Source organism: Ctenopharyngodon idella, chromosome 14, assembly GCF_019924925.1.
Source record: "Ctenopharyngodon idella isolate HZGC_01 chromosome 14, HZGC01, whole genome shotgun sequence".
In the NCBI taxonomy this organism is placed as follows: domain Eukaryota; kingdom Metazoa; phylum Chordata; class Actinopteri; order Cypriniformes; family Xenocyprididae; genus Ctenopharyngodon; species Ctenopharyngodon idella.
In genome coordinates this window covers 13,133,264-13,144,334 of record NC_067233.1, presented here as the reverse complement: position 1 = coordinate 13,144,334, position 11,071 = coordinate 13,133,264, and the positions used below count along the sequence as shown (strand labels likewise).

General features: G+C 33.9%; 2 protein-coding genes across 3 annotated transcripts in view; one reads left to right on the top strand and one right to left on the bottom strand.

Moving 5' to 3' along the window:
- itga6l (integrin, alpha 6, like) overlaps positions 1-2,990 on the top strand; it is a 13,513-nt gene extending 10,523 nt beyond the window's left edge. Inside the window, exons 19-25 of the mRNA XM_051860722.1 lie at positions 14-113; positions 418-594; positions 746-868; positions 1,043-1,150; positions 2,214-2,312; positions 2,439-2,564; positions 2,734-2,990. Of these exons, the coding sequence (XP_051716682.1) occupies positions 14-113; positions 418-594; positions 746-868; positions 1,043-1,150; positions 2,214-2,312; positions 2,439-2,564; positions 2,734-2,784 (784 nt within the window). The 3' untranslated portion in view covers positions 2,785-2,990. The remainder of the gene's footprint in view (positions 1-13; positions 114-417; positions 595-745; positions 869-1,042; positions 1,151-2,213; positions 2,313-2,438; positions 2,565-2,733) is intronic.
- Positions 2,903-10,000, bottom strand: chrnb3b (cholinergic receptor nicotinic beta 3 subunit b). Of its 2 annotated transcripts, none has more exons than XM_051860724.1 (6): positions 9,749-10,000; positions 8,904-9,055; positions 7,603-7,647; positions 5,967-6,076; positions 5,021-5,888; positions 2,903-3,386 (listed from the first exon to the last, which is right to left on the bottom strand). In XM_051860724.1, exons 1-6 carry the CDS (start codon positions 9,807-9,809, stop codon positions 3,240-3,242), a joined length of 1,383 nt encoding a protein of 460 aa, XP_051716684.1. In that variant the 5' UTR covers positions 9,810-10,000; the 3' UTR covers positions 2,903-3,239. The 2 variants fall into 2 exon arrangements, with proteins under 2 accessions (XP_051716684.1, XP_051716685.1); XM_051860725.1 differs by having other exon boundaries at positions 8,904-9,052.
- Between the last annotated feature and the right edge of the window lie 1,071 nt (positions 10,001-11,071).

The window sequence follows — 11,071 nt, the reverse complement described above, 5'->3', positions numbered from 1 at the left end:
TTTGTCTTTGTAGTCTTGCTAAACCTTCCCAGTTGTTCTTTGGAGGAGAAGTGAGAAATGAGAAAATGAAATCAGAAGATGATATTGGCTCTTTGGTCCAGTATGAGTTCAGGGTTGGTGCCTCGGTCCCCCTAATGTTACAGTGATGAATTTCTATGTATTATTAATCATTATTAACCATTTAATCTGTCTTTCAGTTGCTAGGCATACAAAATGAATGATTATAATAATAGGAGGTATAAATATGCTTATACAGATGCTAATATCTGTAATATAGCCTATCAAAATAAATCAGTATCTTGTCACAGAGAAGCTGTAAATGTACAGTATTTAGCAGTATATTTTATTTTTACTTATACAGTTTAGTACAATTAAAAGCCTGTTGATTTTATGCTGCTTGTGCTTGTACTATGTCAGATTATTAACATTGGTCGGCCTCTGAAGTCCTTCGGTTCTGCAGTGCTGAACATTCAGTGGCCAAATGCAACCAATGAGGGAAAAAGGCTCTTGTACCTTGTGCAAATCAGTGATCGTGGAAAGAACATTATTCACTGCACACCATCAGAAGCTATAAACCCACTCAGATTTATCAAGGTATTTCTTTCATGAGATATAAAGTTAAACAACTATCAATTATTAACATCAGATCCCACTGTTTTTACTTTGCAGCTCTCTGTATTTGATGAATTATAAATCCTTTAGACTAAGACACAATATGACTTCTGGTATATTGCTCACTTCTTAGGCATCATCCAGAGGAAGGCGTGAACTAGAGCATGAACAAGAGCATGAACAAGGGCTGACGGCTCTTGCCTCCACTACTGATTTTTTTCCATTTTTGGGCAACAAAAGAAAGTATAAAACTCTGGTAATTTCACTTCACACGATTTTATACAATTCCATTGACCAGTGCTTTATTTTCATTTCACTACTATCACTAGTTATATACGAGTATCTTGGGTCTTTTAAACATTTATCAAAGGTTTTTAAGGTACTTTTGTCGAGTTCTTGCAAATGTATCTCTTTTATGTTGCCACCCTAGACTTGTGCAGACTTAAAATGTGTGGAGATAAAGTGCCCTCTTGAGGCAGTGGACAGCACTTCAGGCGTTGTTCTTCATGCTCGCTTATGGAACAATACTTTTCTCGAGGTACACTTGCTGTCATTTTTTTTTTTTCTGCACTGTAAGAATTAACAGTGAAATTTACAGATTTAACTGAGTTTAAATATTTTTAAAAAATAATTTATTACACATAGTAGAAAATAGAAGTCAAACTGAAAGAAAATTTTTATTTTCAATTCAAATGACTTTAATTACAGCATTTCATTTGGTTTTGTAGTGTATGTGTAAAAAAATGCTGCTTGCTCAATCTGTGTTGATTAATGCAGCAATATTCCTCAATATTTGAACGTTATGGTAGCATATGCATGTGTGCTACTGCCAGCTAATAATTACCAAGAATTTTTTTTAATTAAAGGGTTAGTTCAAAATTCTGTCATTAATTACTCACCCTCATGTCGTTCCACACCCATAAGACTTTAGTTTATCTTCGGAACACAAATGAAGTTTTTTTTAATTAAATCTGAGAACTTTCTGTCCCTCCATTGACAGCCTGTGCAACTACCACTTTCAAAAAGCATCGAAAGCATCACAACGAATGCGTGTTGTGTTGACGAGAGATCAGACATTGTTGCGTGAACACTCATCAGAGATTAATATTTTGTAAATAAAGTGCTAAATTATGTTTTTTGTGCAAATGAAGCACTGGATAAACCACTGGATTCACATGGATTTGAAAGTGGTAGTTGCATAGACTGTCAATGGAGGGACAGAAATCTCTCAGATTTCATTAAAAAGATCTTCACTTGTGTTCCAAAGATGAACGAATGTCTTACAGTTTTGGAACAACATGAGGATAAGTAATTAATGACACAATTTTTTTAATTTTTGGGTGAACTAACCCTTTAACTTTGTCCAACGTAAATGGGTTTTTATGTGAATCAGTTCAATTTTAGCAACAAATGTATTTGAGTAAAGTTTGTAGATGTAATATTAAGATATAGTTTTTTCGTTAGAGGTCTCAAATGTTCACGTTTTCATCAATGACTTTCTTCAAGTGATTTGGGTTAATTTGTTGGGTTTTACAGTGTGAGCATAGCTCAACAAATGTATTATAACTAGTTGATTATTGACAAGATGGCTTCTTTTGCAGGAGTATAACTCATTGAACTACTTGGATATTGTACTGGATGCATCTCTGACACTTAATGGGACTCAGGAGAATATTGGGATTCAGCCATCCAATACCAAGGTTACGTGTTATGTATATTAGTACTTAAGCATATTAGATAAACCATTTTTATTTGATGTATTAGTAGTAATGATTTAAAAAAGTGTGTAATGTATAGCTCACCCAGTATTTTTATGACTGATATAGGTGAAGCTAACTGTTTTTCGTGAAAGGAAGCCTGCTTTGCTCAGTCGAGTCCCATGGTGGGTCATTCTGCTCAGCATACTGACAGCACTGCTGTTACTAGCTTTGCTTTTCTACCTGTTATGGAAGGTAAGGTATGACCTTCATCATATAATAACTTAATTGAAACTAATATTTGATTTACCAGAAGCAATTAATACTGTTACACTGTAGATAAAAAAGATAGAAAAACAAGTGTGGTTACATGTTAAAAAAGGTAGTAAGTTGCTTCCATGTTATATTGTTTTGTGCTCCTCAGTTTGAATGCTTCAATTGTGGAATGTGTGCCAAAGAAAAGAATTTCTATTAAGAATCAAGAGAGGACCATGTAACCAAACAGAGGTGTGACTTCTCAAAGATGGACAAACCAGTCATCTGATTCTGTGGATTTTTTTTCCCTGCACAGGTCAAAAAAAAAAAGATGTAGCTTTTTCTTTTCTTTTTCTTTTTTCTTCTTTTTTTTAATACACTGTTTTTTATGTTGTCTGTAAATAAAAAGAATGAATAACTAAATTATCTACAACAGGTTTCTCAAAAAATAAAGTTGTAAACATGTATCACTAAGGACAGGTGATGCTACTCTGCATATTTTACATTTGTTTAACATTTTGGTCATCTTATAATGTTAATCCTAAATTGAAGTATTTAACGCAGTGAAAGAACAAATTACTTTTACATAGTAATGTGTGCTGTCTGTAATATTATTGGAAGTACAGTAATATTCCCTTTTGAAATGTGATGGATTTGACTGTAATTCTGGACGCCTTATGGAGAAGGAGGTGGGGGTGTGCTCAGGAACATCGTCACTGCAGGTGTAAAGATGAGGATGGTGCCAAGCACAGATACAGTGAGGAATGCCCACAGAAAGATCCTGTCCAGCACCTGAGCCACAAACTTCCAGTCCTGTACTACCTGTAAGAGCCAAAAAATATTCACTAACATTTTACAATAAGGTTCCATTTGTTAACATGAAATAACAATGAAACGTACTTCTAATTTCAACATTTACTAATACATTATTAAAATCAAAGATTGCCTCTGTTAATATTATTTAATGGGCCTGAACTAACATGATCTAACAATGAACAGCTGTATTATTATTAATTAACATTTACAGATATTAATAAATACTGTAACAAATGTATTGCTCATTGTTAGTTAGTGTTAGTTAATGCATTAAATAATGTTAACTAATGAGACCTTATTGTAAATTGTTACATTCATTACATCATCATAATTGTCATGATTGGCATATTCATCATCAAATTATAGTCATCATAACACATAATTAGCACTGTCTTTATCTTTAGCATCAACTATATTACTGCAAAACATTAACTTTATAGAAAAATAATATATTTTCTGGCCAAAATATATTTTAAACATATGGTAAATATGCAAAATATTCAGTGCAGCTTAAGAAATTATCAAACAAAAACTATATATTTTTTTATAAATTTTTATTTAAACCTTCAAATAGCAAAATATATTACAGAATGTTCTTAAAGGGGCAAGAAAATACATTTTCAATTTAAAAAATGCATTTTTTAAATATTTTTTGGTGAAGATAAATATATGTGGATATATACACTGCTGTTCAAAAGCTTGGGGTGATTTTTTTATGTTTTTGAAAGAAGTTTTGTATTTTAGTGGAAACCATGATACGTTTTTTTCAGGATTCTTTGATGAATAGAAAGTTGAAAATAACAGCATTTATTTAAAATAGAAATCTTTTATAACATTATAAATGTCTTTACTGTCACCTTTGATTAATGTGATGCATCCTTGCTGAATAAACGTATTTGTTTGTTTGTTTGTTACTGATCTTAAACGTTAGGGTATATCTAAAAATATTTCTGTTACAGTTTTTCTCAATCACTTTGGCACATTTTTCGAAGCACGTCATATTCTCTTAAACTTTAAATGCAATTGTCACAACTGTTCACTGGAACATCAGAACTCTATTGCATGTCTGCAAAATGTAGTTACTCAACCAAAACATTTAGATCATTCTTCAAAACCTAGATATTGTGTCAGTAAATTGGCCAATGCCACCAAAATAAAAAGTGTTTTTGTCATTGTGCTGGGCAAACTCCATATAGCCTACTGTATGCTTCCAAACTTTATTGGTTGATTGGTAAGATTGTGATTCCTATTTCATTACAATGGCAGGCCATTTGCCAACTCAGCAGACATTCCAAATATTCCATGTCATGGGTATTTATGGAATATACATGCATGATTTTGATAACTGAATGGATCATTTTGCATGCGAAGACTCACGAAGAAAGAATGTTTAGAAGTTTGACAGTTTCACTGAGAATCAACTCATCAGTTTTGATCAACAAGCCATGTCCATTTAGATATTACTTACTCTTTTGCAAACATATGCCAAAACACAAGAAACTAATTGTTCAGAGACCTGAACGTATTTTTTTGAGAAGAAAAAAAGTCTAATTCGAGAACTGAGCCAAAGCGACTGAGAAAAACTGTAATATTTGCAGTCATTCACTTTACCTTCATCTTAGGGCATCTTAAGTCCTTACCTCTCTAATAAAATGCTCCTTCTTAATGTGACTTGAGATGTAGCGAACCGAGTTGGTGGCTTGCTCCAGCAAATTAATCAGAGCTTGACCTTCACCTTCGGGGCCTTTCTTGTTCCTGGGCTTCAGGTCAGGGCTGTGGGGCTCCAGCTCTGGGTAGTGGTAGCGGTCGTTGTTCCCCCTCATGCAGAGCAAATGTGGCAGTCGCTGGAGGAACAACGTACGCACCCATGGAGACATGGGGTGGTAAGTAGCAGAAGAGCGGTGGTGTACATTGATGACAAACACCGTCACGATGATGGACAGAGTGACAAAGATCATGATAAAAAGTAGGTACTCCCCAATCAGTGGGATAACCTTAGAGGAAGAAGGGATGATCTCCTCGATAACGAGGAGAAAAACGGTGAGAGACACCAGGACGGAGGTGGAGAGAGAGACTTTTTCCCCTTCATCGGAGGGAAGGTAGAAGACCAGCACGGTTAGGAAGGACAATCCCAAGCATGGAAAAATAAGGAAGAGTGTGTAGAAGAGAGGAAGACGTTTCAGGATGAACGAATATGTGATGTACGGGTAAAAGAAGCGGCCGTCTCGTCGGCTTCCTTTGACCCCAGTTGCACTGAGAATCTCCCATTCGCCATTATCAAAGAAGTCGCTTCGGTCCACCTGCTGGTTGACGAGCACTAGTTCAACCATGTTTCCATCGTATGTCCAAGAGCCAAACTTCATAGAGCAGTTCTGGCGATCGAACGGGAAGAACGTCACATCCATGGTGCAAGCTGACTTGTAGCTGGCAGGGGGGGTCCAAGTGATCATGCCGTTGTACCTCACAATGGCTTTGGTCATAATCGAGCCTTCAAAACGTCCATCAGCACTAAAAGTAGATAGGATAAAATTGATAATATTCCAAAATGATTAATTATTATTGTATTAGATTGCCACACAAACTTACTTCTCGTATAAAACAATGTCTGGGAGCCAGATGCTTTCTGATGGGACTCTGATAGAGGTGATGCCACCATAATTCTCAGGGTTCCAACGCAGTTTATAATCCAGCCATTCCTACAAATCCAAATTATAATTTTGAGGTTATTATGACAAACATCCAATTTTTCAATGTTTGTTTCATTACTTTACTATTGTCACTGTCAGGTATCATTCACAGAGAACTGTTAATTTAGTCTTCTACATAATATGCATTTTCTGTTGTTGTTGTTTTTTTTGTTTTTTTTTAAATATGAGGGAAAAACAAAACACTAAAATTGCCAAAAAAAAGGGGTAAACTACAGCTACAGGTTTTATTTTATGAAAAAAAAAAATACACAGAAATGCAAAAGGCTTTCTGGAATAGCATACATTAAGTACAACATAATCAGTTATTAATATTTTGTTGGTTCTCTCTTGTTTTTGCGTGTTAATTTATTTGTATGACTGGCCAAAAATTATCTCTGCATAATTTGCAATGTTTCATTGTGTTATCACAAATAAAACAATTGACTTCAAGCCTCACTACACAATATGCTTATATAATCTTTAACAAATTTAAAAATAATCTTTAAAATAATCATTCGAATAAAGTGTGAAGATGTCAGTTTTCCTAGGCCGGCCACTACTACATATGACAAAGGACAACTATTAACACATCGGTTTAATTGAATGTCTAAAGAATGTCTAATACCTAACTATATAACGTAGCTAAATCAGTTATTAGAAATTCAATCAAACTGATGTAATAATAGTTGTCCTTTGTCATAACCACACTGAATGCAATGTTCAATTATGTAACGTAGCTACGACCAAGCAAATAAAAATCCACCATGCACAACATTTTTGTACATTCAAACAGATTATATATATATATATGTATACAGACGAACCAAAATGTATTCAGACACCTTGAACATTTCATTCATTAATACAGTTTATTCACTATAGTATTAAAAAATGGTAATAAAATATGAAAAGATCTCAGAGTTAAACTGTGTCAGAAAAAATTAATCTTAATTATGTCAGATAACACTTAAGCAAAAAACGGTCAGGTCAATAATTTTTGGTTCCAAATTTTTATCAATTTTACTGGTATGAAGAATTTTTGGGTATAATATGTCACAGTTTACTTTATTTTGCTATCCTCACTTACATAAATGAACTATAGTGTCCTGCACCCACTAGTAAAAATATATTAAAAATATCAAAAATGTCTGAATAAGTTTTGGTTTGACTGTGTGTGTATATATATATATATATATATATATATATATACACATATTATTATTATTATTATTATTATTATTATTATTAATTTAAGCATAATTATTAATAAGTTTTAATCATTTCTTAATCAAACTAGATGCAGCCTGGTCAGAATACTTCTGAGCACAAATGTATCTGTAAAAAGGTGAAAACATGCCGTTACCATTTGCTGTCTACCAGATAATACCCTTAAAAATATTTGACTGTAGTCAGGACGATTCTGTCATATTAAATAATACTTTTGACTTGAATACAATCAATTCATTTATCCGCATGTATCACATTTTTAATTTACCAGACAAAACATTTTTACAATGATGTTTGAGGTTACTTACCTCCCATAGCCATACATTAGTGGTCATGAGCTGGTTTTTCTCATCCTAAATTTATAAACAGAGAAGAAAGAAAAATAACACACAAAAAAACTGAGATATATACGTGAGATTCAATATATGTGATTACATTGCATAACTCAAAGTCTAAATTCTAGTGATTGGATTCTAATCATTTCTAAAGTCTGTTCTAAGACAAAATAAACAGCACAAAGAACCACACTGGTAAAAGATTGTTCATCAAACACAGGTTTATATTATTATCTATTTTTCTTGAGATTATGACACCATTGAGGAAGATTGGTGCTAAGAGGGAGGACTGGAGCCCACATAATAATAGCTGTCTTTATTTATTTTCCATTGCACTCAAAATCATTGGCTATATCTTTTGATTAACGTCCAGCATAACCACTTTCAAAGCCATCTTATACTCTGAATTATGAGGCACTTGGGCACCTGTGCCTTCAGGGCAGTTTTTAAATCAATAATCTCAAACAGGCACATGAGCCCTTATCAAGTAAATCAAATTGCAAGATGTACATGTACAACATTAAGTTGATGTAATTATTTTTTTATTATTTTTATTATCGAGAGGCACAAGTAGTCCTAATACGCTTTATTTGCATGTTTATTACTACTAATTTGTTTTGTTGACACATTAATAAAATGCACTTTGAAGCTGACACACGCAGGACTAACAGCATCATACACTGAAGCAAGTTTTACCTATACAGCACATTATTTGCTCATTCAGGCTTAAATCATCTTGAATCACTACTGCTTTGGATGTTAGTGTGTGTGTATGCATTTGTTCAAGCTAGCAATCACATGAGATGAAATTAATACCTGCAGCATTTGCTGAGCAAATATATTTTCTTCAAAATAGGCTGAATTCTTATCAGTTTGTGTACAATTTAATCACAAAGGGAAATGGTACACCGATGGGTTTGCATGGAGCACACTGTTAAAGACCTGAAAGGATCTCTGCACTGTTAATAATTCAGCCTCCCATCATATGAGTATTCTGAACAGCAAAAACCTTTCAGAGAAAGAGCAAGGCAAAATAAAACCAGGAGAATGGGAAAAAAAGATGGAGGGGAGCAGTATTTTCTATATATAGACTCTAAGGAAGCAGATGCCCCTAATGTATGTCTAATGAAGAGCGATGTATTGACTTCATAAGTCAGTGGCGTTCAAAACCATGGAGAGCTCCAACTGCTGTATTTCAGCACCATGGACAGAGACCAACCGAGGACCATCAAAGTAAGGCTTCCAAAATAGCTGGATCTGTATGTTTGTCTTACCACATCTACTAGCTGAGATATCTTCAAGCCAAAGCGAACCTTCACAGTGTGGTTTGCATGCAGAACAGGCCTGACCCAGCGCTGGTACCCCTGAAACAAATCCCTGAGCAGCGCATCTTCTCGTTCTGCCAGAGATACAAACTCTCGACCTGCTAACACACACACACTTATTACATTACATTATTGATATAGAATAATCTACAGAATGTACAATCATTGTTTATACTACTATCCCAATTGATCAGGTATTAATGTTACCTTCTAGTAGATAAAATAATAGTTTTCTTTCTTTAATGAACTACTAAATAGTCCTGTTATAAAAGTGAGAGTCATATGAATAGAGACACTAAGTATAATGACATACACACAAGGACAGACAGAAACCAGACACTTCATAGACATGGCAGTCAGCAGAAGTCCGCTCACTGCGTCCTCCACAAATTGTTTACTGACCTCAACTCGACTGAGGACAAGTGCACTCATCAGATACACATAGCGAACAAATAGCAATTTGAGAAGACTTTTAAGTAAATAGAATCACCATCTATCTATCTATCTATCTATCTATCTATCAGATTTCTTACAGTTCGTAGATTTTATTACTGACACAACAAACTAAACTTTGTTGAACGACTCATTCGAGATGTGTATGCAAGGCATGAACATAAGTCGTTCTGATAATAAACAATTAGCGATTACAAATTGATAACCGACATTTTTATCTCTTTAGTAAAATGTATTATTGTCTACAACTCATAAACAAACAATAAAAAATGATGCTAAACATTAACATAACCAAGAAAGTACTTTACAGAACAGAAAGAGTATGATTGGTTTGCACTTACCAGGCGTGGTGCCGATGATGCTGGTAAACAGGGTGAAAAGACCAATGACTGCCAACGTCATTTCGAGAGAAAGTATTTTATTTTGGCGTGACACCAACTAAAATAAATTTGAACGCATTAATTGCTCTTTAAAACAACTTTTCATAGCAAATGATAAAAGTTTGTAGTTGTTATTTGCTGGGAATACTACACGTTAGTAAAAGCAGAGGATGGGAGCTGATCACTCCCAGAGAGAATCCGTCCAGGCGCGCGCGCGTTCCAGTCCCACAGTAAACTAGGAGAGGAGGAGCGCGTGCCAGTTTAAAGGGACAGATGAATTTATCGTTTCACAAATCAGATTCTATTTAAACGTAAATTGCATATTGCGAAAAAGATTTTTAAAAAATTAGGGAAGAAATTGCTCAGTGGGTCGACAACACCCATATAGAAAATTGTATTCAACGAACTATTTATAATTAACAATATTTTTAAACAGAATATTTAAGATATTCAATAGACCTAGCTACGTTAAAAAATGTGTTTATAATAACAATCTTATAATAAATGTATGTTCTGATGTAAATTAAGCACATGAGGCTGTTTTCTCACACTGGTCATAAGTGACCATGATATGTTTACATGTATTTTAGCATGATTTATATGAGGCAATTTAAATAACAGTCCCTTTAAATAATATATGTTCCACAAATGGTAGTTGTATATATCATATGTTTCCTTTTATAGAATTTTTACATCTTTCGAAGGTGAAAAACAAAGGGGAATCAAACATTCAACTATCATTAGCTGTCAACAACTGTTTTTGCATCATTTAAACTCCAAAATAGATTTTCACAAAGGTGACAAATGGAATTCAATGGGTTAATAAATATATATATATATATATATATATATATATATATATATATATATATATACATATATATATATACACACATATATATATATCCTATATATATATATATATATATACACACACACACACACACACACAAAACAGTTCTTTCTGGTTCTCGAATCTGATTGGCTGATAGCCGTGCGATATTTTAGCGATAACAGCACTCTTACCTTTTCACCGTTTGTATCACTCCGCTTGAAGCGACTGTCATGGCGGCCGAGCAAATCCACCGTAATTTTTGCGAATACTACACTTGTTATACCACGAACTGTAGTTTTAAGAGTTTTTAGGCAAGAATGTAGTTGTTTAGACCTGAAATATGTGACTCATATTTAATCATAGCCCCTATTTTACAATTTAGACGTTTTTGGAGATGCGAGCAGGCCATCAGCTTGTAATAATAATTTATCTAATATAGCCTATATATA